This window comes from Peromyscus californicus, unplaced genomic scaffold, assembly GCF_007827085.1.
Source record: "Peromyscus californicus insignis strain IS unplaced genomic scaffold, ASM782708v3 Scaffold_15__1_contigs__length_86483966, whole genome shotgun sequence".
Lineage (NCBI taxonomy): Eukaryota > Metazoa > Chordata > Mammalia > Rodentia > Cricetidae > Peromyscus > Peromyscus californicus.
The window spans coordinates 10483350-10510964 of record NW_026294447.1 but is presented as its reverse complement, the minus strand read 5'-3'; the positions used below and the strand labels follow the sequence as shown (position 1 = coordinate 10510964).

Genomic DNA, 27615 nt, shown 5'->3' with positions numbered 1-27615 from the left:
CTAAGTTGTTATTATCCATGTCATTAAACACAGAGAAACCTAATGCCTGGATTTAGCACATATGATATCAATTATTTTTGCCATGTTGCCTCTCTAATGAAGAAGAACGGAATGTGGAAAGGAATGAAGCCTGCCTGCATGCTTAGGTGTTCTTCAAATATGTTCCCAGGAAAGGCAATCATAATCAACATGAATGAAGTACTTGGTCACTTAGCACACGAGGAAACACAAGGGGATGAAGTACTAAGCCTGTCAGTGCTGAGTGGATAGAGGTTGGACATGCCGTTGTTCGGAGCTACAATCCAGGGTGTGCTCACAATATCAAATGACCTCAGAACTGCGCACTTGGTGCTTATGAAGGAAAGCACTGCGCTCGATTATGAAGGGCACAGGCCAGGGAAGAGACGGTAGTGCGGCCTCAGGATCCAACATGGAGGGTTTTAAGTGAGAAAACAGAACCTCAATAGGTAAAGATGTGGCATTAGATTTGACTGATTTAAAAAGGTGAGAAGCCATGACCAACAAATAAAGAACACAGATTACATTTGTTTTAAGAGTGGTGAGTAAACCTGGGGACCTGGGGCATGCTCACTGTGTTCTTTCCACCTTCTCTTTCTCCCTCCAATCACCTTCCCAAACTTTTTAAAGAAAAAGTCTCATGTAGCCTAGGTTGGCCCTAATTCCGTGTAGCCACAGATAATCTTGACCTTTTGATCCTTCTGCCTCCAACTTCCAAGGCTAGGATTGCAGAGTCATGTGACAGCCCACCCAATTTATGATGTGCTGGGGATAGAACTCAGAGGTTTTGTCCATATTAGGCAAGTACTCTCCTGAGTTACACCCTAGCACCCCTCCAACCACCTTCAGCTGTTTCCTTAAGACAGGCCAGATATTCTGTTTAAATGCAGATGTAAGAAAGGCCCACAGTATGCAATACTGAATGCCAAAAGCTCAGTGTATGATAAAGGAACCCTCTTAAAAAATCAGAAAGCATTCCAATTCACAGCATGAAATACAGATATCCTGAACAGAAGGGTGATAAGGAAGAAAGTGAAGGCACTGTTATTAACTGAGACTGACTCCTTGTGGGTCACATGTCACAACTGACAGAACTGATGGCTTTTCCCAACAGTTTATTATGCATGTATAATCATCAATTAAGAATTACCCATTGCTCTCACAAAAGTACCTTAAACATGGAAATCTACATCAAAAGCAGCAAAACCTTTAAAATCGAGTCTATTTCTGGAGGGCCTTCCTTCTAGGAACATTATAGCATGGTATAGTCATCATTGAGGTCACAGTCAAGTTAGGCATAAGGCAACATCCTTTGAAAACCCTTTCTAACCTAGACCTTCTCCTCTAATTTGGGGTTGGAGAAAGCTTACTTACTATCAAGAAATTCCACACAGGAATTTAGAAGCACAGGCTAAATTCAAGGACAGACTGGACTATGTTAAAACAACTAAGCCAAACAGTAGACTACCAGGCAACTAGGGAAAGAAAATGGTGTCCTAGGTGACCCCATGATGGGTAATGTGTTTGAAATATTTTAGGATTATCAATGGTCTCCAACACTTAGAAACAGGCGGGCCCAAGGACGAATGTAGAAACAGCAGTCGAAGGCTAATTTCAGAGCTCCCTTTTTGAAGTCATATGTGTGATGGGAAGGGAAAGGAGAGCACCTTGGTGAACATTTTATTATCCAGAAACACAATAGGTGAAGAAGTGTGACGTGTAAGCCTTTCAATGGACAAAGGCAAAAGAAAAAAGGGCTTGTAAAAGTCCTGGATTTTCTTCCTAGATCTTTACTTCCTGTTGAGGGCTATGTGGAGAACTTCCGTGTTCTGAGCCAGGGAAAGAGCCTTGGTACTGTTGGGACACGATCACCTCAGCTTGCAAGTCTCTTTACTCTCTTCGAATTAAACCTGGAACACCCAGTTCTTAAAACGTCTAGTACAAAGACTGCCATGGGAACCACAGAATTAGCAGTGAGTCGGTGAGAAAATGGTCTGTGCACCTACCAGTCGGTACAGCTCAGTGATGCTGATGTCCTCGGGGTCTACCATGGCGTACTCCTTCCGAGGCACCAGGTCTAGTCCCAGTTGTCTAGAAAACAAATTTCAAACATTTTGGAGAAAAGCCACCTTTATGGAATGTACTAAGAAAGTTTTCACTACAGTGTCTGGAGATGTAATCAAACCTGATCAGCCACACTGCCCCCTCCCCCATTTGTGTTTAGCATGACTTGTTTCTGCAGTTGGAACGGACATAGCAGAAAGTCGTGTAAAACTGGGAAACAGAATATGACAGAGGCAAATCATGGCAGGCTGCATTACTGCTCTCAATGAAACAATCCTGCATTTGATACTATGCGGTGGAGACTCTTCAACAACCCACAAACCAGCAACAGAGAAGCCCTCCTAAACTGGAGTACACTAGAAATTAGAGTTAGTCATAATTTGGTTTTAGAAAAAGGAGCAAGAAGAGAGAAGTCTGGCCTTTAGGGTTCGATCTAGGCTATCGGGAGTCAATACATGCCCTGTGAAGCCCCAGGAACTTATGCATGTTTCTTGTTCATGGCAAGCTCTGGGGTCAGACTGCAAAGGCATGGGGCAGAGAGGAAGCACAGCTCAGGCCTGTCTATGGTGGTGAAATGGTTTTGTGTTGGGTGTTACTGTGGCCAATATGTGGTTAAAGTTGAGGCTCTAGCAAGTCTACAGGTTATTGATCTGATTCTCAATTGAGAATGTCTTACCATGGACAGAGAACATGAGTGTAACCCTTTTCCCTGACAGTTTCCCTCCAGTGATACTGTTAGCGTGCTCCTCTCCAGGTCAACTGCTGTGCAACACTGATACCATTTACCTCCTTAAGCATCCGTAGTCACTCCAAAAGGCTCCCCAGGCTTTTCCCCATCAACCATACTCTCCTCTTTTTCACACTCCTGTTTTCATGCTTAATTTGTTGAGAATAATTGACTCTGCAGCCCTCTCATAGCATCTCTCTCCAAGATAGAAGCCTTCCGGCACTGTACTTCTAATTACAGAACTACAGCTTTCTTAACTTCTGTATTAAAAATAATAGGGAATCTTGAAATTCTATGCTCCAAAATATCATTAAAGTTGCATCATTAAAATTATTAATTCAGTACCTACTTCGAGCCAAGCACTGGCCGGCCACTCTGAAAACTACTAGCTGTTAAAATGGGAAGGCTGTCAGTTGACACTAAACTCCTTTCCTTATTTTCTTAAATGATGTTCAGATACTCAAAGAAACCACACATCTATTCTTTGAGTTGAATTTTCAGATCACAATAAGTACAGCTCTTTATTCTCAAAGTGGTCACATCCTCCCATGCTATCCCCCCTCCAGGGACTCTGACAGGGTCAGTTCCCATTCTCTGTCTCCTCCCAGGAGTCACTGAACTGGGTTGTGAGGTATCATTTGACACCAGGTTCACCTTGCTGATGAAAGATTTGTATTACAGGTTCCAGAAGGTATAATCACATAAGAGTCTTAGCACCTGCCTTGGTCAAAGTTTCTTCTAAGACAGGGTGCCTAAGCTCCATTCTCTCCCAGAAGGGTATTCATGTGACTGTCTCTTCAGGCTGGCCCTCGTGTGGGCACCTAACATCTGTGGAAACAATCCACAGCGGGCCAGCAGTCAGAGAGGCTGGTATAAAATGCTCAACCCCAACAGGCACAATAGGACATCTATGGGTTGAAAAGGTATTCTTTCTTTGTGAATCTGAATCTGAGAATTCAGATCCATCATTAGAAAGAAAAGATCTAGGAACGGCCACACATCTCTAGCACTACAAAAATGAGTCAAGATCAGCTCCAGCTGTGAGCTTCAGGCCCTTCCTGAACTTCTCCTGGCAGAAGTAGCTTTCAAAGTTTCCATTCTCTGAACGGCCCAAGTCACAGTTGCGCTAGCTTCCTGATGTCAGAACTGTGAGAAACACATCTTACCTGTTGCCATTCATTTTCTGTCAGTTAATAGGTACTCTCTAAGGGAGAACAAGCCACAGTTTGGGGTTTTTTAGCTCACAGAATAGAATCAGAGCAATGCTTTAGAAAGAGAATGGAAAGATCAGGCAAGGCCTAGAGAAAACAGATGGAGTGAGACCATCCAGGATAGAAAAAGCCAGGGCTGGGCAGGAAGGGACACATTTTCTATCAACCCAGCCACTAAAATACTCCATGACACCAGGAAGAGGGATGAAGCTCTTTGCCCTTCTGTGTACTCTCCACAGCACTTCAGAGGCTGTCATGGACTCTATGTGTGACAGAAATCTGTACCCCTACTTTAATTCTGCCCGGGGAATTCAGGGGAGAACCACTTTCTACTGATTCTGTTAGGGACCGAGAAGGATCATTTCCTACTTCATCTAAGCTTCCCAAACCCAGAGGACTCTTCTTCACCGCTCTTCACCAGTCTGATATGCAACACGACACTGAACACACTCTTAATTTATGTTCAGTAAGAGATTTATGTGCTGACAGATCATTTTCCAGGACAATATGACCTAGTTTAATAGGCAAAGAAATTATCTTAATTTGCTTTCCACTTAGCACTCTTCAATAAGGAAATGAACATATCCTTAAAGGAATATGGCAAATGTATAATCCCTATGTTGATTATTCTTAAATAAATTGTCAATAAAATTTGAAGAAAATAGAATAAGGGCATGAGAAAATATATCAATTGAAGAATGATTTAAATTATACTGTTCATTTTCATGGATTTTTTTTAATTAACTTACTATAAATTAGCCATAGAACTGCCCAAAGCACAAGCTAAAACTTAGCCTCAATACAGTCCTAATTCAAAATTTTTCTCTGCTTCCCCATTCTTCTATTTCCCCTCATTAAACTGAAAAAGGATTGGTTTGTTTGTTTACCTGTTCCACATTTCCTTGTGATTTTTGATAATCTAACTCCATTCAACATCCTTATTAACAAACTAGTTCTCTTTTAAATGAGGACCAGCATAGTGACCAATAACCAACTATAACTAAGTAAAAAGTCAAAGGATTTTGAAAATAAGAAGGACCAAGTGAGCTGGGCATGGTGGCACACACCTTTAATCCCAGCACTTGGGAGGCAGAGGGAGAATGATCTCTGTCTGAGGTCAGCCTGGTCTACAGAGTGAGTTCCAGAACAACTAGGGCTGCATAGAGGAACCTTGTCTAGAAGAAAAAAAAGGAGGAGGAAAAGGAAGAGAAGAGAAGAAGGAGGAGAAGGAAGGAAGAGAAGAAGAAGAGGAGGAGGAGGAAGAAGAAGAGGGAGCGGGAGCAGCAGCAGCGGGAGCAGCAAAAGATCAACCAAACAAAAAATAAGAACCACATGAGGCCTGGCACAAAGGGGAAACTCCACACTAAGGTTGCAAATCAAACCCAGCAGGAGACACAGCATGTTTTCTGTCCAATCATCTGGAGCTGAAAGGGCCTTTGTACCTCCAGGTCAGTTCTCTGTATGACAGAGAAGGTTTCAGAAATTTGTTCCCAGTCTTTAAAAGTGATCTGGGTAGGTGCGATGGCCCAGGGAGTAAATGCACTTGCCACCAATCCTGAGGCCCCCAGTTCACTCTCCAGGGCCTACCTGGTGGAAAGAGAGAGCCAACTCCTGCAAGCTGTCCTGTGATCACCACATGCACACACATACACACAAAGAAACAAATAAAGGAAAGAAAAAGGAAAACTCTAGAGTCCCTACCTAGTTCAGTGCTCTTCCTGACATCACACACCTGTTTTCTTGCTTTTATGTCTCACATGAATGAATCCTCTAGGCACGTTTAAATTGAATATTATTGTCTGTAAAAAGCTGAGAAGCATATCATACTCAAAAAGATATGACAAGTAGTGTGGGTGAGAGGGAGGGTTAAAAATCTGGTTGTGGGTCTGTGTATTCCCTAAACATTTTGACAGAAATCAAGTGTGGCTTTGGAGAAAGCCACTTCCTATCCTAAGGGGAAGCAACTTTCTACTTCCAGATGGGTTTTTCCAGATTCAGAAAGTCGTAAACTACTCATGGTTTCCTTCCTGGTGCTTTCTCTTTTTACATTCCATATTCTCGCTCATTCTCCACACCCTCCCTACATCCAGTACTCAGATCCACTAAAGGTCAGACAGCGAACAGGACCTTGATACTCTTAAGGAAGGTAAGGGTGCGGCCTCGCAGGATGTGAAGGAAGTCCATCACTGTCTTAGTCTTAGGGCATGTGCAAACCAAAGGTGGCTTATTCTATGTTGTCACTCCTATATTAATGTTCATACCGAGGAGAGCCTCAGCTTTGGTCAGAGTTTCTAGTAGTTAGATTTACTACTTAAGTGCTTAGCTGTTATTTTAAATAAGTCCCCCACACTTTTATTTAAAAGTAAATCTCAGTCAATGACAGCCTTTACCTGAGCTCTCCTAAGCAGCTCTGCTGGGTGGCTACATGCCTGCACAGGACTTAACACAGCTGTGCACACTGCAATAAGGCTGGTAAGATCAGTGTTTCCTTCTGCGTCACACTGTCCATCTATGCCATGATATAGAAGAGGTATATAATAAAAGAAAACGCATGCACCAAACCGAAATACTATAGGATGAAAAGACCCATTTTAGTCAGAAACCATATTGAATTGATAACCTCCTCTTGTGACCACCTGTCTACTGTCACACTATCAGGCATTAGAAAGCAAAATATCTTAGTGCTCACACCAGATCCACAAAATGTGGCTTTGGGCTCCATCGTTGATGGTCCACACAAAGGCTGAAATGGGAAGAATGGGGAGCCTGTGTGTGACTCCTCTCTGTGGTAGCAGCGCATCCAGGCCTAACTCACTTCTGCGCTCCTTCCAGCACTCTGTAATTGTCAGTACTCACTCATTTCCCCAGTCCAGTCGGGCAGTAATGTGGCGCTTCACATCCTTCATCCTGTCGTGGGTGAGATGGCCAACTAGCACCTGCCGCCGCAGATCTAGGATTTCATTCATGATGTGCCACAGGCGGTGGAAGAGATCACCTTCATTTCTCTAAGGAATATGTAAACACAGAGATCTGGCAGTCAGTCCTCTCACTGGAATGGAAGGTAACCAAAGGGAGTGGCGGACCAAGTGCTTGCTATGGTATAGACAGCTTCTCCATTGATGAATCTTTCCCACTTCCTTGTCCTCAGAGAGACATGCAGCTCTATGTACTTTCATCCAAGTCTCACAACACTGCTCTCCTGTCCAAGCCAAATGTGACTTGTCAGCTCCCTAACACAGATGCTATGTTGCTTGGCTTAGTAGCTGCTTAAGTACACAGCCTAGCTTTCCTCTCCAAGAGCTTCTTCCTGAGCCCTATCCAAACTCTATTATGCTTTAGGATGTGACTTCTACCCCTGACTACTCAGGTTTTTGTCTGAGCCTTAGGCTGAATGCAACTAAAACCAATGATGTAGAAAACATTGTCACCCACTTATTTCTTGAAGGTTGGTCCTAATTCTTCATCAATTAAGCCCTGAATTTGGACACACAAGGAGGTTTCAGACACAAACATTGATCAGTATTCACTGCCATTATCTGGTCAGTACTCAGACTCATAAAAAAAAAATGGTGCTTTCTTATTTACTTAAAAAGATCACATGGCTTCAGTATAATCTCTGTCAAAGTCATTAACCACTATGGTTTGGTGGAAGAAAGATGGGTGAGACCTTGGGTCCAAAAAGCCTTGATGATAAGTTCAGTCATCAGTGAAACTGGACAGTACTGTTTTTCCACAGAGATATTTTATGGGTTTGTTACCAAATATGTGATGATGGCACAAGGTGAAGAACACTGCCTTAGGAGTTGGATGATCATCACCTGACTTCCACCTGCATCATTTCTAGAGTAAAACACTCTAGCAATTCATTAATCTCTTGGAGTTTTCTCATCTGTAAAGAGTACCATAGTATCCACCACAGGGAGTTACTGTATACAGACTGTGAAGAAAAATGCTCATCCCAGAGTAAGAAACATGTCCCTAGTCCTATTATGATTCAGCATGGTTCACAGTAAGTCCTTAACAAATACTGTTTCTTTGCCAACACTGAAAAATATACACCTTACCACAGAGATATTGGGTATCTATCCTACATCTTTCTTAGCCTTTATAAGATATGCTTCTACTGACTACAAAAATCATAAACAGTCTATATTACTGGTTCTCAACCTTCCTAATGCTGTGACCCTTTTAAATACAGTTCCTGTTGTGGTGACACCCAACCACAAAATTATTTCATTGCCACTTCATAAGTATAATTGTGCTACTGTTGTGAATTATAAGATAAATACATGATATGCAGGGTATCCGATATGCAACCACAAAGGGGTTGTGACCCACAGGTTGAGAACCACTAGTGTATATGACTAGTGATGTGAATTTTATAGGTTGTTATCCACCAAAAGCTCTCTAGAGCTACAAGACACAAAAAATTATTGAGCTCTAGTGATAGGTAAAGATATATATAAAATTTAAAATGTAGCGATGCATTTGCTGCTGTGTTAATACTTGATGTTTTAAGGACCCATCTGGTACTGCGCAGGTCTGACAAATACACTAGAAGGATGGGAAGCTTTCTCCAGGAAATCAGTTCTGGATCCTCCAAGCCATAAATAATCTCCTTTTCCTCTCAACTCCTAACTCACTCTGTGGGGCCTGTTTTATAGTACTGTCTTCTGTCACTGCCTGCCCTTTTTCTCGTGTTATACACTCTCTTACAAGTCATTACAAGGGCACTGCAGCACAATATTCTTGTAATTAACTGCTCAGTGTCTGTTCCCATCTACAGCAGCTGGGCCCGAGCTCCCAGAGGTGGAAATGAATGAACACATTGATTTATAGGTGTTATTTCTTGCACACCTCCAGAAGCAGTTCCTGTTTAGGTCATACATATGAATAAGCAGAAGACCAAGAAACATTGGAGGATATCTGTGGTGGGAAGGAAAAATCCACCAATTGAAAATAAATTACATAAGAGAGCTATGAAAGGCCAGGACTCATACAGCCAAGTAGAGAGATCACATTCTCACCATCACAGGGGCAAAGGCATGTGCCTGCTCATGTTGTTTAGTAGGGTGACCTTGATCATATCTTCTGACAAGGGGATGCTGACGTGAGAAGATAGCAAAAATCTTTCATAAAAATGAAAACTAGCTGATCAGCTCCCTCTCAGGGGAGAAACTCTAAATGTGGAAGGGATAGTCCCAACACACAATGGGCCTACCCGTCACATGTAGCACACTACTTTAAGAAAAAGAGCTGGGCATGGTGGCTATAATACCTTCAATACTGGCCACAGGAGGAATACCACGACTCCATCCCAGCCTGGGCTTATCAAACAAACTTATCACACAAACAGGAAGGCAAACAAACAAAACAAAAATAATGAAAAACATAAATATATGATTTGGTCATACAATTATATTTTGTAAAAAACTGAATTTGAGAAAAGTGGAGAGCTCTAAAGCATCCTAAGGAATATTTAAAAACTGTATTCCATTTGGTAGTAAGTGAAAAGAATACATTACAATATTAGACAACTGGATTAAAACAATACCCAGAAATCCTCACAGTATATTGGACATGTACCCAAAAGGAAACTGTCGTTTCCTATGTTAGAGAGTGGCTGAGGTGTGATTTGGTTTAAAATGAGAAGAGAACAGGTTTCAGTGGCAGCAGACCTAGGCTTTGACTCTGGCTTTACTGCTTAGTGTGGGACTTCAGACAAATCATCTTTGATAAGATTCAAGAATAAAACTACCTAGAAGAACCCCAGGGAAGAAGAGAGATGTAAAACATAGCTCAGGGTCTGCATTCCTCTTCAACATTATTCCTGCTTACACTGCTGAATTTATTAAGATGTATTTTGAAGGTTATTATTTAAGCCCTTATTTAATTATTTAAACACTATTTGAAAGAACAAACTAGAATTTCTCAAGCAGTTACCATTCTTTTATATGCTTCTAAATGTCTACATACATTGTTGGGAGGCCCTGCTGGTCAGAGGCTGCAGTCTACCACAGCTTGGCAGCTTTCTCTAAGCTCCACAACATGGAAGACTCCCTCCCCCACAGCGAGACTTTCTGCTTTCTACCTGCTCATATCTGGGGAATGTTTCTGGGCCCAGAGGCCTGACCTTATCTGAAAGCTGTCTCTAGGCCTGGATGCCTGATTTCTCTCTAGCATGGCCCTTGGCACAGTCTCCTGCTAGAAGCCTTCCCCCTGCTGCCCATATGGTAATTAAGACTTGTACTAGGAGCTCTGCTATAGGACCCTGCTGCCACATACAAAGCCTTTTGACAGGACTGTGCCAGTCAATGCAAATTAGGGTTTGTCCCCAGGCTCCTCAGTCCTATATATTCCCTATACTCTGGAAAAGAGCTGAGCTGATTCACTGAAGCCATCTCCCGGAGGGCCATCTCTGTTGTACCCACAGCCATCTGAACCCTGTTCCTCACTTCTGCTCCCTTCACCCTCGTGGACCAGTGAAGCCACTGATCCTGAGGAAGAAGCAGAACCACAACACATTACCTCATAATACTATTGGCAAACTATAAAACTTCTTGCTTTTGTCAAACATCGGTGCTAGCTGGGCATAGCAGCACACTCCTTTAATCCCAGCACTTGGGAGGCAGAGACAGGCAGGTCTCTGAGTTCGAGGTCAGCCTGAACTACAGAGTGAGTTCCAGGACAACCAGGGCTACACAGAGAAACTCAATCTCGAAAAAAACAAAACAAAAAGAAAAGGTTAGTTGCTTTGCTTGAAAACTGCTGAAGAGAGCATGGTTAGTGCCCAAGATACACAACTGTACAATTAACCAAAGCATTTATGCAACCAGGAAAAGAGAAAGCAGAAAGCCCAACACTATCACGTCCTCCTTGTTTCAAAAGTCCATCTATCTCTGGGCTGAATTTCACATTTGCTCCTCAAATAAATGACTAGTATTCCAGTATCAGAAAACGTTAGCTAATTAACCCCTTTCCAATTACTTAGAACAGTAGCCTGTAGATTTTACTATGTGCAGATCTTTAAATCAACCAAGTCTATCTCCAGAGTAGATGCCCAGAGTGGGTATGACATCAAAAGCATGTAGAAATAACTAAACAATACAAAGTCAACTTTGGTCCTCACTAGCAGTCATATCAAAGAAAAAAAAGTAGATACCCTTGTTCAACTACAATAGGACATGGGCTTAAGTGTACACACACATGCATACACACACACACACACACACACACACACACACACACACACACAGAGAGAGAGAGAGAGAGAGAGAGAGAGAGAGAGAGAGAGAGACAGAGAGAGAGAGAGACAGAGAGAGAGACAGAGACAGAGAGACAGAGAGACAGAGATATTATAAATCTAGAACACTGAGTATTTTAAAGATATACTAGTTCAAATACTTTACAAATTGAAATTACTTTCAATGCAATAATACTTGTATTTTATGACCTTCTTAATTAAAATTAAAAATCTAATAGCCAAATCTACATTCCCTTGACTCTGTCTCAGCACAAAGCTTTGGAGGAGTATAATCTGACTGTTTACCAAGACTACACTTTAAAAACTCATCTAAGACCTAAACTATCTTGTGGATTTTCCTAGTGAGTTCTAAAGCCATCAGCTCTCACAGGATAGGGTCAGAAAACACCAGAACAAATAATGTTATTAGTTATAATAAACAAATTAATACACATACATAACTCTAAGCCTTTTTTCACAAAATTGCCTTTCTTTCCTTAGTATATTTAGAATACTTTAACTCTTAAGTTTTCATTTACGATATACTCAAATTACTCATAGAAGTAGGATGTGCTGAAGCACACCACCACTGAAACTGCATTGAGAATGGCTTCATCTTTTAAATAAAAAATATTTAGGAAATCTAAAACTAGGTCCACATAAACACTCATATTTGGTTAGATGTTAAAAGACCTATCTTTTATATTCTTGTGATATTGAAATACAATGCATAAAACCAATGCTCCATGGGAAAGAAGAGATTATAATATAAAATAATTATGACTAAGTAAGATCTACACCTCTTACTTCCCAAGAAGACCCAGTGACTTAAAGCAAGCTCTCACATATTAGTTGATGGTTACTCATGGTCACATATTTCTTAAGACAATTATCTAACTAAAAATCTCACCCTTAAAAAGTTACTTACCACATAGAGTTGTTTCCACATGGCTCCCCAGTCTCTTAATGTTGATGTCATCTCTGTGATAACAGAATCTTCAGTGGGAATAACCATTTCAAATTGTCTGTGAAGTTGAAGAAGAAAAAAACATATACATAAATACCAAAGACAACACTTTCTTTTAAATACTCAAGAAGATCAACTAGGAAAGAAATCCACTTGCGGTATGGCAGCCAGCAACCAGGACGTGATTATGAGCTGGTATGAGGAATGCTATAGGTAAGGATAATACAATGCCCAAGGGAGCAGCCACTTCATCTTGGTCAAGACTGAACGGTCCAGGGGAGAAGGAACAACAGAAATGTTCTACTCCCGTGACAGCTTAGCCAATGGACAACTCTTTCAACCTCTCCAAACTTAACAGTTTTCATCTGCCACACAAGATCACCAGACTACATCAACTCTGAGGTGACTGCTATCATCCAAGTGTTATGACCAGAGTTCTTAATAGTAGTAAAAGTCCTGTTCAGCCATCTGGATGCATGGCATGTGAACTTGTAACTAACCCGTAACTAGAACATTCACTAAGCATTCATTTGAACTCACTAACCCCTTAATTATATTATTTGGAACAGGCCAATGAAAAACTGTGTATTACTAATACTGTTACCATGCAGCATAGCTAAGGCTTAAGATGTCATAGACATTAGGATATTCATTCCAGAATGTTCCTCTCTGTGTTTAAGATGATAGACTCTTTTTGTTTCTTCTTTTAAAGTCAGAAACAAGGATTATTAGTCAGGTATGTATGGCTGTCCTAAAGAGAAGCATCACGAGGAGAGAAATGGGAGGGGGCTTTAGTTTGCCCTTTGGTCCTGCCTTTAGCATAGAAGACTCTTTTTCATCTCTAGTTTCTTTTGTCAAATTCTTTCTGGTTTTGTGCAGGTTCAAGAGGTTGCATGGTCATTATCATTACTGCCTCTCAGAAGAATGCAATCAGCAAGATCAATGGAGACTATTTCCTTTATTTCAGGTTTATTTTTCCAAAGGCCAATATCTCATATGTAAAAGGAAACAGCTTATTAAATTCCAAGGGAGATTCCTTCTTAGCATGAGGCTAACTGCTCTGCAGCTCCTTTATGATGTCATGTCCAAGTATGTACAGCTGTCTTTGGGGAAATCTTCCTAACATAAATGCAGAAACTAAAATCTTGCCTTAATTCTTCCCCTAATTGAGCTCCATCTCCTCATGTCTCATTATTGCTAAAATCCTGTCCTGTGAATATTTCCCTTATTTCTAGGGCATAAGTGAAGCTGAAAATGTAAAACTGGATTTGAAACTAGAAAGAAAGTAAACAGTAATGTAAACCCTGTGGAGGATGCAGTACCGTTCAAAGAGCCTACATATGACACTTCCCAAAGGTAGAACATTTACTCTGCTTTTGAAGCAGCTGTTGCAATGTAAATGATGAATATTTGGATTCAGAGATTATAAAATGATCCTCTACAAAGCCTAAGAGGAAACAAGAAATCTCCAGGAATCCTTCCCACTGCACTCAACATCTTAAAAGTGAGGTCTTAGCAAGAATTAAACAATACAGAAGTGGTTCCCCTAATTCACAAACTCCCATTTAATTTAAAGACCCTCATCATAGACCCTACGTTGCTCTGAAGACCTAGGAAAGAATCACAGACAATTCAATATGTGGAAAGTTCATTTGGGGTTATCCAAACAAAATGCAAAACTCTAACACAAAATACCATGTAGACAGGGCAGTTCTTTTGTATTAATTACATAAACTCCTAAATTAGTGTTGAAATAATCTATCTTAAGTAACTGCCCTGAAATATATTCTGTTCAGTTATTCTGGGACAAACTTGACATCAGCCTCATCCTAGCAGTCGGTCCATCAGGTTAAAAATCTGAAAAGACATTTGGGGAGAACAAGGGAATCAGTGGCTGATATGTAGAACTGAATTGTATTGCAAAATAAAAATAAATTAAAAAAAAATCTGCTTAAAGTACGTTGGGTGATACTAACATCCTGACCATCTTCTCTCGGGAACAGCAAGCTGCCAACATTCTGTGTCCTTGAACGTTTTCCGGACAAAGTTTTTCTCCTAGAGTCCTGGAACCATGAATCTACATCGACTGCAGCAACTACTTTTTAGAAAAGAGTCTGTCTACCTTAAATTCCCATTGCCCTGTGATCCCCATCAGGCCCGGTGACAGCCTAGAACCTGTAAATCTTCTACTCAAACAACCAAATTCTGGGACACCTTTTTCCACATTTACCGTTTCTTGGGGCTCATGGAGTGGAGAGAGACATACACCAGTATACCAGGAACAGCAACAAAAATATAGGGCTAAAGATATGGCTTAGCAGCTAAGAGCTCTGGCTGCAATTACACAGGACACAGGATCTAGTCTCAGCACCCACATGGTGGCTCACAACCACCCATAAATTCAGATTTGAGCATCAAACCCCCTCTTCAGGCATCTAAGGGTACCAGGCACACATATGGTGCACAGACATGTGTGCAGTCAAATGCTCATACACATAAGATAAATTAAATTTTAAAAATTAAACAAAGGAAAGAAAGATAATGTATTTATTTTAAAATTATGTCTCATGTCACCTGTTAACATGCCTTGGTTAACTGCCAGCAGGACAGCACCTAGAATCACCTGAGACAGGAGTCTCAATGAGGGACAGTCATGATTAGATCAGCCTGTGACAAGTCTGTGAGAAGGCGTTGTCTTTATTATTATGTTAATCGATGTGGGAACATCCAATATAGAAGTGGGCAACACCATTCCCTCAGTTTGTGTCCTAGACAGTATTTCAAAATTCAAAAGCTAGGCACAAGAGGGCATGTTTTCATTAACTATTCTCCGCTTTTGGCTGCAGATACAATGCGACTAGCTGTTTAAAGTTCCTGATGCTTGACTTCTCCACAAGGATGGAGTGGAACTTGGAACTGGGAACTAAAAATAAACCCTCTCTCTCTTAAATTGCTTTTGTCGGGGAATTTTATCACAGCGACAAGAAATGAAGCTAAGAAACCACCAGAGCCTCTGAACTCTCCTCCTCCTTGAACACAGTGTAGGATGGAGTCTTTGCACTAAAGACGAGGGGCATCTGGGTGGCTGAGGATGGAGGCAGCAGGGAGGGAGGTGTGTCCACGTGACCAGGTGGACTCCTTAAGGGATGGGGCAGACCAAGACAATGTGCCTCCTCCAGAAAACAGCAACCTACTGTGACAGGTCCTGGAAAAAACAACTGAGCCAAAGCACAAGACAAGGATTTCAGGACAACAGCTATGCATATGTTCAAGGATCTTCATCAGGATATGAATGAAGACCTTAATGAAGACTGGGACAACGCAAACGGTTGAATGAAAACAATTCAGGACAGGAGAAGAGAATTTAACAATGAAACAGAATCACTAAAGAAAGCCAACACTGAAATAAAACTGGAAATGGGGAACTCAGGACGTCCAACAAAAGCCGTAGAATTAAGTCTCACTGACAGATTAAAACTATACCTGGAGTCCACTATCTTGAAAAACTACCACAGTTGCTTAGAGTTCCGGCATATGTGACAAACAGCATACTGTGCCCCAGGCGCTTTCACGTTTATCCAAATAGGGAACCTCAATGTATTTGTACCATAGATTCTCAACGACTTGTCCATGTTAGTTCACTGATCTAAAATCTAGTACCACAGCTTTACAGAGGGTGGATGTAAAATCATCTATTTTGATAACGTCTCTAGAAATTTTTGGTGAAATTAAAATTTAAATATATTATACTATGCTTTCAGAGTCCAAAGAAAAAGGTGCTATTTATTGCTATTTGCATAAATATATATCTTCTATCACTGAGTCTGTATATTTTGGTAATAAAATAAAATTTACACTTAATTCACAGATGATTCCTTATGACATTGGCACCAAATATATGTGTCAAAAATCCACCTTACAACAAATTATTTACTTGTGTTAACTACTTGTAGGACCTCATTTGATTGATATTATTCTGACACCTGCTTCCAGTCAGTTGAGAATGGGACTGGAAAATATTGTTAAATACATACGAAGTCCTCAGTGATCAATGAAATCCGTCCAATAAAACATAGCATTCAGGCATATCAGATGATTTGTTTTGTGATAATAGTTGTTATTTAAATTACACGCTGAAGAAGCATGCAAAGTTTTTTTTTTCTCTTTTAAATGCATAGATTTTAAGTGAGTTTGTGTTTTTTGTGTTGGGCCACATTTGGGCTAATCTGTGAGTGGATGCAATCCATAGATCAAATATCAGAATAATGTATGAAGTCACACAGGACATGGTATTATACTCACATGGGAGAAGAGATCGGCTTTGCTTTTCTTGTTCTTATGCTTTTGAGACAAGGCCTTACTATGTGGCCCTGGCTGGTCTGGAGCTCACTGTGTAGACCAGGCTATCCTCAAACTCACAGAGACCTGCCTGTCTCTGTTTCCTGGGTGCTGGGATTAAAGGTGAACCACCACGCACAGCTTTGTTTTTAACTTTTTATCTGGTATGACTGTGTGTGTGTGTGTGTGTGTGTGTGTGTGTGTGTGTGTGTGTGTGTGTGATGTATATGAGGTCATGCATGTGCTGTGGCACACGTGGGGTCAGGGGACATTTTGTGGAGTCAGTTTTCTTCTTCGACTTTGTGTGGCTTTCGGGGATCAAACTCAGGTTGTCGGGTTCCCACAGCAAGCACTCTACTTCCTCAGCACCCCACTGGCCCAGGCTTTACTTTTCTCTAACTGGTGGTAAATCAAGGAGGTTCCTGGGCATTGAGACTACATGGCTCACCGTGTTAGGGCCTCTGGCTGGCATGTTTCCCTAAACATCAGGAAACCAAGAAGAACCAATTTCTCTGTTTAAGGTTAAACAAGTTCCACGATCGAGGGACAATGAGAAATGGCAATAACCCAGGATGCCCCTGCGGCTCAGCACTCAGAAATGGGTTCTTTAAGTATCTCTATCTGCTGCCTTAGTATCTCCTACCAAACAACAGAGACCGTGGTTTGATCTTCTGTAGTTCATTTTGCAATACAATTACTGAGGCTTTCATTTCCAAGGTAGTCAGCAGCTGTGGGAAACCTTCCAACTATGAATACAGTGCGTTCCTTACCCTTTGTTCTTTACACAGGCATTTTTCAAGTGAACATAGCTGGAAGGAAATATACCCTGGAAGAGAAAACATGAAGGTTACGGTCTAGCTGTCTCTTAAGGTCAGTTGTTCACAAGCAGCTATGTCTGAAACAGTTAACAACCATGACGATATGAAGAACAGCAAAACACCAGCACACTCTACGGGCTAAAAGGCAATGTGGCACAAACCGTTGTTTTCTAATACCTATTCCAACTTCACACATTTAGAGGTTTTCTAAATATAATTGAAAAAAAAATCAAATCTCACTCAGTAAATACATTCTTTTTCTTTCAGTTACTTATTTTTTGCAACAGATTCTTGCAGTGTAGCCTTGTCTAAACTGGAATTTATCCCATAGACCAGGCTGGCCTTAAACCTGTGGCAATCCTCCAGCTGGGCTTCCTCAACGCTGACTGGCGGCTATGGGTTGCCACTTTGCCCAGCTAAACAAGTATGTTCTTCATAAATAGAAAGTAAAAAGCATTCAATATTTCTATATAAAAACTGTGGTTTAAAAAAAAAAGAAAAAAAATACCTATGATGTTATTATTTGGCAATTGGTTTATGAGACATGGTCTGTCACTATAGGCCAACCAACAAGGAACTCTCACTATGTCGTCCAAGCTGTCCTCAAACTCAGAAATCTTTCTGCCTTAGCCTCCCATGTGCTGGGATCACAGACATGCAACATTAGACCAGGCTGAGAATTACGTTACAATGAATAATTTTAGCTTACAACAGAGCTCTGTGAGAGGACACTTGCCTGCTTCACATGAGGCCATGGGTTTAATTCCTTGTATTACCAAAAAACCAAACAACCAAACAAAATTTTGGCTGGCTAGATGGCTCAATGTTGAGCTCAATTTTATACATATTCTACAGCAATGAATAGGAAGACATTGTTTTGAAACTATTTTTTATAAGATTTGTATTTATTTCAACATGACAGAATTAACGAATAAAACAACCTTAAAAAAGAAAAGTTAAAATCAAAATTTATGACATGGGACAGAAGTGACAGAGAAATCATAATAAAATTTTGTGTGCTAGATGAATAATTAAATATCAAAGCTATATTTGCATGTGCCCTGCAGATGTCCAAAAATAAAAAAAAAAAACTTTAAATGAGGGCTAAAGTATCAAGAAATTAAATTTACATGCTCATTTATCCCTTAGGCTTTCCTCGGGACTAATCTAAAATAATGAAATGAAGTAATTAAACACAGTTGGATGTTCTTGCAGAAGCTATGTTTAAGCAAAGAGACAGGCGACGGAATTTAGATTGTATTTTGAAAATGAGAAATGATACGATTTCTCATCCACAATTTTAACAAAGCTCAAGTTAAACCAAAAATATGAATGATGTATATGAATGTACTAGAGGCACCACAAGATGGGCATTTGCTGTGATGCCTGGCAACCTGAGTTCGATCCCTGGGAAGAGCATGGTAAGGGGAGAACCACCTATGTGCCTTGTATGTGGGCATGTGCACACACACACCAATAAAGTAAATGAAGTAGGAGACTATGGAAACATTCAAAAGCTATAGATGATTAGAATAGAGCATATAGTAAAAATTACTATAAAAAGTCACAAACTATCCAAATGAAAGTCACACTACACCTAAGATAATGACTCTAAGGAACTTCCTAGAATAACAAGATGAGCACTTACAAGTACTGTGTTCCTGGTTCAGGCCCTATCACCCAAGGAACCCTTAATAAGACACTAAAACATGCTTGTTCTTTCCCCACCAGAGAATTACAAACAATACCACGGGAAGTTTAAAGATTAAATATTACCATTCAATGTTTCTTTTGGAATATATTTCTCCTGCCTGTATTTTAATTTGCCTATCTGGGAAACTAACACTTCAAAAAGATTTTGTTTATATCTAATGAGCTTAAGCACTTGCCGGTATAATTTTTGAGGGCTATAGAGAATTATGACTTCAGGATCTTACCTTAACTTTAATCCCAGTTCAAAGGAATTCCCAAAATTATGGAAATCTGTATTATCATTTTTGGAGCCTGATTAAGAGCCCAACTTTAATTTCAATTGTATAGCCAAATAATTTTAATGGTCATCTTCAATAAAAAAAAATCCTATAATTACAGTTAGAAATAGTAGTTTTTACCTTGATATTTGGGTTTTTTAAGGCAAATCCTCTGTACCAGCCTGTGGAGAAATAATCATTATTACATTTTAATACATAAACCATGATAATATTTAAAGGTAATAAATGATATGTTCTTTCATGTTAGAATTTTAATCTTCATATGACTATGCTATGCATAAATACAGTGGTTCTAGGATTAGGTTAGGTAACAGATCAACTGACCCCAAGTTTAAGCATTTTATTAATACACTGCTTTACTAAAATTGTACCAGAAATTTGGATAAATGGAAATAAAGGCTTGGATCAAAGCACTAGACTTAGATAAAGAAACTGACTGCTATTTTTGACTAGCTAGTTCTTGTTGTTGTTTTATTTTTTGCAATAGGGTCTATGCAGCCTAAGATGGTCTTGAACTCAGACTCTTCCACTCTCAGCCTCCAGGTTTGTGTCACCAAGCCCAGCCTACTCTTTAATTTGGGGGACATCACTTTACCTCTCAGAGTATCACTTCTCCCTATTTTATTAAGGACCACACCATGTCTAAGGGAAATGCAAGAGTCACACAAGATTTAAGGCCAGAAAAAAAAAAAAGATTTAAGGCCACTCTAAATTCTGCCTCAGGTTTGATTCCCAAGTAACAGTGCCTGGCCAGCGGTGATATAACAGATGTGTGCATACACACATAAGCCCACCACCTATAATAGTGCCTGGCCAACAGTGATGTAACAGATGTGTGCATACACACATAAGCCCACCACCTATAATAGTGCCTGGCCAGCAGTGATATAACAGATGTGTGCATACACACATAAGCCCACCACCTATAATAGTGCCTGGCCAGCAATGATATAACAGATGTGTATACATATTTTATCAGCCCCATGTCCTAAGAGTCATTACCCAAAAGAGCTTATATACTTACATCACTGTAACATTTGATCAATGTAACTTGCCACAGTGTCTATTGTGCTTAAGTTCTGAATAACCTAGAAACAGTCTTATAGTACTATTCTTGAAGGGGGCATCTCTTTTTTGTCAGTTTAAACAACGTAGTATTTTTTTTATAAGTGCAGATGCTATTTTTCTTATTGATAGGAAATTATTTGCTATGTAGAAATGTTCTATCTAATTTAACTTTTTTTGGCTAGTTGAATTTTTTTTGTTTTGTTTTGGGTTTTTTTGTTTTTGTTTTTCGAGACAGGGTTTCTCTGTGTAGCTTTGTCCTTTCCTGGAACTCACTGTGTAGCCCAGGCTGGCCTCAAACTCACAGTGATCCGCCTGCCTCTGCCTCACGAGTGCTGAGATTAAAGGCGTGCGCCACCGCCACCCGGTGCTAGTTGAATTTTTGAAAGAAAATGTTTGAGTTGTATATTACATTTGTTTTGGTTCCTCACAATGTTTTCTTAGAAAGATATACAATTTAAAAAAAGAATTATGTCTAATGTCTTAACAGCAGTTCAAGCAAGGAAGCCTGATCTTGAAGTCAGAATGTCTACATCACAGAGTTTATTAATGTCTCATAAGAACAGATCCAAGATGTGTACTGATTTGTACAATGATTCTAACAGAATCAAAAACCTTGACTATTTCAGAAATGCCAGAAAGGTCTTTGCATAATTTTATTATAAGGAAAAAGGTTTGATTACTACATCCCATTAAATACACACCCTGTTTCTACGTACCAATTTAAGAAGCATTTTGTATTTATATACTAAGGAGAAACAGACAGAATGCATTCAGAAATGACACAGGAAACCTTATTATATTTTTGGATTTTTCTATTACTGTGGACAGAATAAATACTTATCAATAGCATTTAAAGCCAGATTCTAGCCAAATGTAGTAGTTTCATTTGTCTAAACACAATTTAATGCCTGATGAAACTTTGTGAGATAGAACATAATCATATAATAAATCCCCTAGGAAGGAAAAGGGTATTCTTTTATGTATTCATGACATTCTAAAATCTAGTCATTTTGTTAACAAGAAATGTAGTCAGTTTATCTGAGATCCTTTCAGGGACTACACTTCCAGGGTAGATCCTAGAACAAGAATGGAGACATCTAAGAACAGATCAGGTATTTTTAGTGAGTTACCTGCTACCTGCTACAAACTAATAATAACGCACAGACTCATACAATGTAGTCTACTAACATTTCAAATTCATTGATACTCTTATCCTGTATTTGGAGAAGAGAGAGACTACAAGGCTAGTGTGGAGCTGGCCAGCTCGCCTGCGTTTCGTGCTCCTCAACTTCAAGTGCCCCATCTTCTGAGTCTTAGCCTGAGGTGCACCGGGGTACAGGAAAACCTTCGAGGCTGAGAGTTAGACATGAACTCCTACCGACAGCATGTTCCAGTGCTTTCTACATCTCATGGAAGGATTAAAAGGGGACAATAAATTAGGAAAAAGTACAACCAACTTAAGAATAATACTGAATTCCTTTCCCATCAGCGCACATGAAACATGTAAGGAATAAGTTTTGTCAAAAATAGTTTGCTGTGACTGTGGGGAAAGGTTCTGAAATGAACAGACACATTTTGAAGTGTCATGCAGAGTTGTGAGACAAGAAGCTCTTCATCCAACTTCAAGCCGTAAGTCCGAGGCCACTCACCATCACACTTCTCCAGGATCTGAACAGTATCTCCAATTTCCAATGACAAGCCAAATGGGATGGTGCCGCGAAAACTGGCAATAACTGTAAGAAATGATATAGAAAATAAGGCAATTATGTTAATTAGAGGCAGCTATACTGCTGCAATTAAACAGTATTGCATAGGAAAATGAATGTGAGCCTGCTGTCATTTTCCTTTTATATATTTTAAAAGAAAATCATTAAGCTCACATATTTTGCCAATGTCTTGGTCAAATAAACACTATGAATATACTTGGAAACTAGGTGGAATACTCCACAGGTAGTATATAAAATACCAAGACTACTGCCAGCAACAAATAAAGGCAATGATATTGCTTATCGGTCCTTGAGGGACTGTGCACATCAAGCCCCACTGGGTCTACTCCAGCCCTCCAGGTGCCTGGCTGTGGTAATTAATAAACAGACATTACTAATAAATGAAGAACACATCTCGTACTCAGTACTAAGATTGGTTTGCCTGGATTTTACGCTGTTAGATTCTTTCCCTGAGACAGTAAACTTCAAAAGAGAAGGGCTTGTGTCCATGTGCTCATTCTCATCCCTAGAACCACGCAAAGTTCATGGCATACCAGCAGTCTCTCTTGCAGTGAAGTCAATGTTGACATTTTATTTCACAATGACTCAGCAAGCCATCTTTAGGGCTAAACATTCAGCCATAATCCCCATACACCTTAGCACTCTCAACATTAATTGATTCTTTAGATAAGCTGGTTTCAGAAACACTGTGCAGAGTAAGGCAGACTAGGATGCACCCCCTACAGAAAGATGTACATCTAGATAGTCATCCGGGCTTCTCTAGGAATGATAGTGAGGATGAATCTCAGAGATGTAGAAAGAAAGGAAATAAATCAAAACACACACAGAAAAGGTCATCACCCCTCACCCACTCACCCACTCCCCACACATGAAAAACCACACACTCTGAAGCCAACTTGCAATTTATGTCAGGTTAAAAAGATTTTTAAAAGGTGAAAATTTTAATCTGATTTTTAATTTTGTTTCAGGTAATGAGGTTCAGATATAGCTTTAATCACCAAACCAAGTTTCTGTTACTTTGGGGAGTATCTTTGAAAAGCTAGAAGAAACACATGAATCTGTCAAAAAAAAAAATCAAAACACACCAATAAGTTAATGGGCTTTTAGAGATGTCTCAAGCCCTTTTGTGATCTCAAAACAAAATCAACACTAGAAATCAAAATACAGGACAGAAAACACAACCCAAAGTGCCACAAGAAAGATGAAAATAACAACATGGGGACAAATTTAGAACATTTCATAACTGTAGACAAACACTAGTTTATGATGTCATTTTCTAACTATAACAATAAATACCATATGGACTCATGCTAATGTTCAAGAAAATATTTGCTTTTGAAAATTGAGAGTTCATGTACCTTGAAAGATGACTTCATATAACTTACAGATACTTTTTATGAGACTGACCACTGAATAAACAGTAGATTAATTCGTAGAGAACTCCTAAACAAACCTGTACCTGGTTAGACTTTCTGTCCTTACTAGGTTAACCATATTCCTCAGGGTAGCCCTCTGTGACTTGCATCCTCACATCCCACCTTGCATATACGATAGCACCAGGACAAGTCATTCTCATCATTTATGTTTTTAAGTATTCAGACAATGCATTCTGAAAAGCTGCATGAATATGAGGTTGTGTTGGGTTGAGCTCCTAATTGTTTCTCAGTTCAAACAGGCTGAGCTTAGCAAGAAAGAGATCATGACCATTACTATAAAATGTTTTGCTCTGAAACAGTCATGTTGTTCCATTGTTGATTATTTATTTATTTATTTATTTATTTATTTATTTATTTATTCGTTTTTTCGAGACAGGGTTTCTCTGTGTAGCTTTGGAGCCTTTCCTGGAACTCGCTTTGTAGACCAGGCTGGCCTCGAACTCACAGAGATCCATCTGCTTGCCTCTGCCTCCTTTAATCCTCTGCTGGGATTAAAGGCGTGCGCCACCACCGCCCGGCTTCATTGTTCATATTTTAAAAGTACTCAAATTTCCAAGAATCAACTTCTGTTACCTGTGAAAATTCATTCTCTCAAAGAAGCTATTTAAACTGGTTTTCTGGGTTGTAACTACATTACCTCACTTTTTATATAATCTATAGGAATGAATCGCCCCCTGCCCCATCACAGTTCCCTGGAAACTACAAGGCAGTTAAATCTTCACCTGACGGGCTTTCTCTCTCATTGGAACAACATGGTGTCAATTCCTTCATCGGAGTTCCTAGAGCACACTGACTACATGGATGTCTCAGCCATAAATGGAGTATGAATAAACAGATGGAATCCATGGACTGAAGGAAGAATGAAACCACTGAGAGATGCTTCTCATGGACTCACACAACTTCAGAGACACCTGCCATAGCAGCTAATCAGTAAGTAGTCAAGTATAGTAATATTGAAGAAGAACACTTTCAGGAGATAGCTCGAGCCATGGCATTGACCTTGCATTATGAAATGGCAAGTCACTTTCAATTTCTGAATACACAATTGCTGAACACTAATCAATGTTTTCACTTAGGCTTCAGATTATGAAAGAGAATGCCGAAAGAATTTGTTATCAGTAGCGCATACTCTATTACAAACTAGCAAAGCTCCAAAGGAAATACCCATTGATGAAGGCTCTGCTTGCATTTCCATAGGATAGTCCTAAAACATGTATTTTTAAATTTTGCTTTGGCAAAAAACTTTCAACTAATCTGCACGAACTTTCTCCAAGTGTTGTTGAAAGAAACAAGTCTGTAGTTGAAAAGTAACTTTGTCAGCAGGTATTGTACAGTAGCTACGTCTTTATATAAAACTATACTCATTGTATGCTTCTTAGAGGCCATTTTCTCCCCAATCACGTTGAAATTTACTAAACATGATGATACAATGCATTGGCCCCTTGATTTCACTTATTTGTTTATCTTCTTATGAACTTAACAGCTACAGAATAATTCACAAAGAGCTTGGGGAGCTAGAAATTCAAAGGTTCAGAACTACTGTTCCAGCACTGAGAATACAGTTTGAGATTCACTGTATGGATGACATTTATTTTCCTCATTTAGAATATCCAAACATAAAAATCCTTAAGCTTTCTTTTAGAGTAAAATAATGAAATAAGGTAATTAATTCTTTAGAATAATAAATATGTGCATAAACCTCATTTATATCCATGTCCTTAAAATATATATGAAAGGCCAAAGCACCAAACATGTAATGTCAGTGTCCTGACAAAAATGTCTCAACCATCATCATATTGTCACAAACACTGTGTTTCCTTTACATAATGACATTAGGTCAGTGCAGACTAGCATTTTATTAAGATCTAAATATCTGTAAGAAATATTCTCAAATACAACTACTAAATATTTTCTAAGTCAGAGGAAAAGAAAAGTTAAATAGTGCTGTGCAATAGGGACTTATGTTCAGGTTCAACGACACCATGTGCTTACATAAAGAACAAAAAATATTTGAAGCTTTTAAGATGGGTGCAGAGAAATTCAATCTCAGAGTTCTAGGACTTTTAAAAACCCAAACTCAAAACATACTATTCAAAAGTTCTGTAAGTCAACCATGTAGCTGCAAATTGCAGATGATAGCACATTATTCACCAGCACTGTCAGAGTAGTATTTACAATGACTCCAGGTGCCACAATTCAATTCGAGCCCCACAAATGCTGGTCCTTGCCATTTACAAGCTGACAGTGTGAGATGAACAGAACATGGAGCAGGAAAGCATAATGAAAATGCTTTGTCCCTGGCGACACAAAGAAAGGATCTCATCTAAGACAGGATTCTGGCTTCATCTTCCTGGTCAAAAGATCTGCAACTCAACAAGTTGTGGTCTGAAAGTTCACTTAGGAACTGACTACTTGCAACACAGAACAAGGTGCTCCTAGTCTCAGGTTCTGATGAATTTCACATTCGATTTAGTACCAAAATGAAACTCATGCTTTGTTGTTTCTCAACAAAACAGACACATGCCTGCTGTGGAATATTTGTTTAACTATGTAAAGATGTGTTGTATCTGTTTAATTATGTCAAGATGTGTTCCTGTTTTACCTGGCCTGCCAATAAAAAGCTGACCGGCCAATAGCGAGGGAAGAGGTATAGGCAGGATTTCCGGGCAGGGAGAGTAAGGAGAAGGAGGAGGAATTTAGCCTAGAGGGAAGAAAGGAAAAGAGACACTAGGAGATGGCAGGGGCCAGACATACAGATGCAGAAGAAGGAGTGTAGGACATACAGAGGGAAAGTAAGGAAAAAAGCCCCAAGACAAAATGTAGATGAAGAGAAACAGATTAAATTAAAAGAACCAGTGAGACAAGCCTAAGCTACAGCTGAGCAGATAAGTCTCTGTGTCTTTATTTGGGAGCTGGTTGGCAGCTCAAAGAAAATTCCAACTACATGTGCCCTCAAAATTAAATAACCAACTTTAAACGAGATCTCTGTAAAATCTTCAATGCGGGCTCAGAAGCACTGCAGTGCCAGCCAGCAGACGGGGTGAAGCAGGCGCTGGCTTGGAGGATCTATAGACATTAGGACTCCGCAGAGCACACCGAACACTGGCCTTTTCCCTCACTGAACGTCTGCCTCTGTTGTCGTGAATTTATCTGCCTTTAGGTTTCTTATCTCGTATGGGGATCCTAAGGTGGCAGCCCAAAGGGGAGACAGGGGTAGAATTCTTGAGGAACTTAGAGAGAAGCAGGGGTAGGGAAATGGAAGAAAGGGAGAAAAGCATGAAGAGGACCCTAATTCCTTCCTTCCTTACTGTGAATGGAGAACTGTGGAAAAAAAGGAAGAGGTGTCACCTCCTCTGCACGTCCATGAATTCCCTGGAGGAAACCTGTGCGGAGCTGAGTAGTAGTCTCATCAAATAGTTTCTCTAAGTTTCTGGGGCAGGACTTGCTAGACAATAGAATGGGAGTCAGTGGAGCTGTGTATTGGCACCTCTCCTGTGAAAGGGCAGGGCAGAATTGTTCTTCCACTTTATTCTATTTTTTTCCTCTCCAAGATGAAATTAGAAGCACAGCTGTCCTGACTGGCCTGAATTGTCCACTTAACACTGCCTAGAGTGATCTGAGAGGAACTGCCGATGCCAGAGTAGTCGGTGGGCCTGTCTGTGGGGGATTATCTTGATTATTAATTGATCCAGGAAGGGTCAGTCCTGGGTGGGTGGCACAATCCTCGGCCAGTGGTTCTGGGCTGTGTAAGAAAGCTAGCCAACTATGAGCCTGAGAACAAGCACACATCAATCCTTAACTCTAGGATCCTGTTGTGAGTTTCTGCCCTGACTTCCCTCAGGGATAGACTGTAACCTGGATGTGTAAGATGAAAAAAAACAAAACAAAAAAAACCTTTCTCCCCTCGAGTGCTTTTGGTCAGTGTTTTATCTCGGCCAACAGCCTGAAACTAAAACAGATGTCATTACTAACTTGAAGGGACGTACAGCTAGCTGGCTGTCAGTGTG

The 27615-nt window shown here is 40.0% G+C and overlaps 1 protein-coding gene across 4 annotated transcripts in view; it reads right to left on the bottom strand.

The window, feature by feature from the left end:
* Dock4 (dedicator of cytokinesis 4) overlaps positions 1–27615 on the bottom strand; it is a 430242-nt gene that overhangs the window by 220465 nt on the left and 182162 nt on the right. For all 4 annotated transcript variants that reach the window (XM_052738384.1, XM_052738382.1, XM_052738383.1 and 1 more), the window contains exons 2-7: positions 22095–22178; positions 19498–19538; positions 17339–17394; positions 12192–12288; positions 6877–7025; positions 2025–2109 (exon numbers count right to left, since the gene is read on the bottom strand). In XM_052738384.1, the coding sequence (XP_052594344.1) occupies positions 2025–2109; positions 6877–7025; positions 12192–12288; positions 17339–17394; positions 19498–19538; positions 22095–22178 (512 nt within the window). The remainder of the gene's footprint in view (positions 1–2024; positions 2110–6876; positions 7026–12191; positions 12289–17338; positions 17395–19497; positions 19539–22094; positions 22179–27615) is intronic.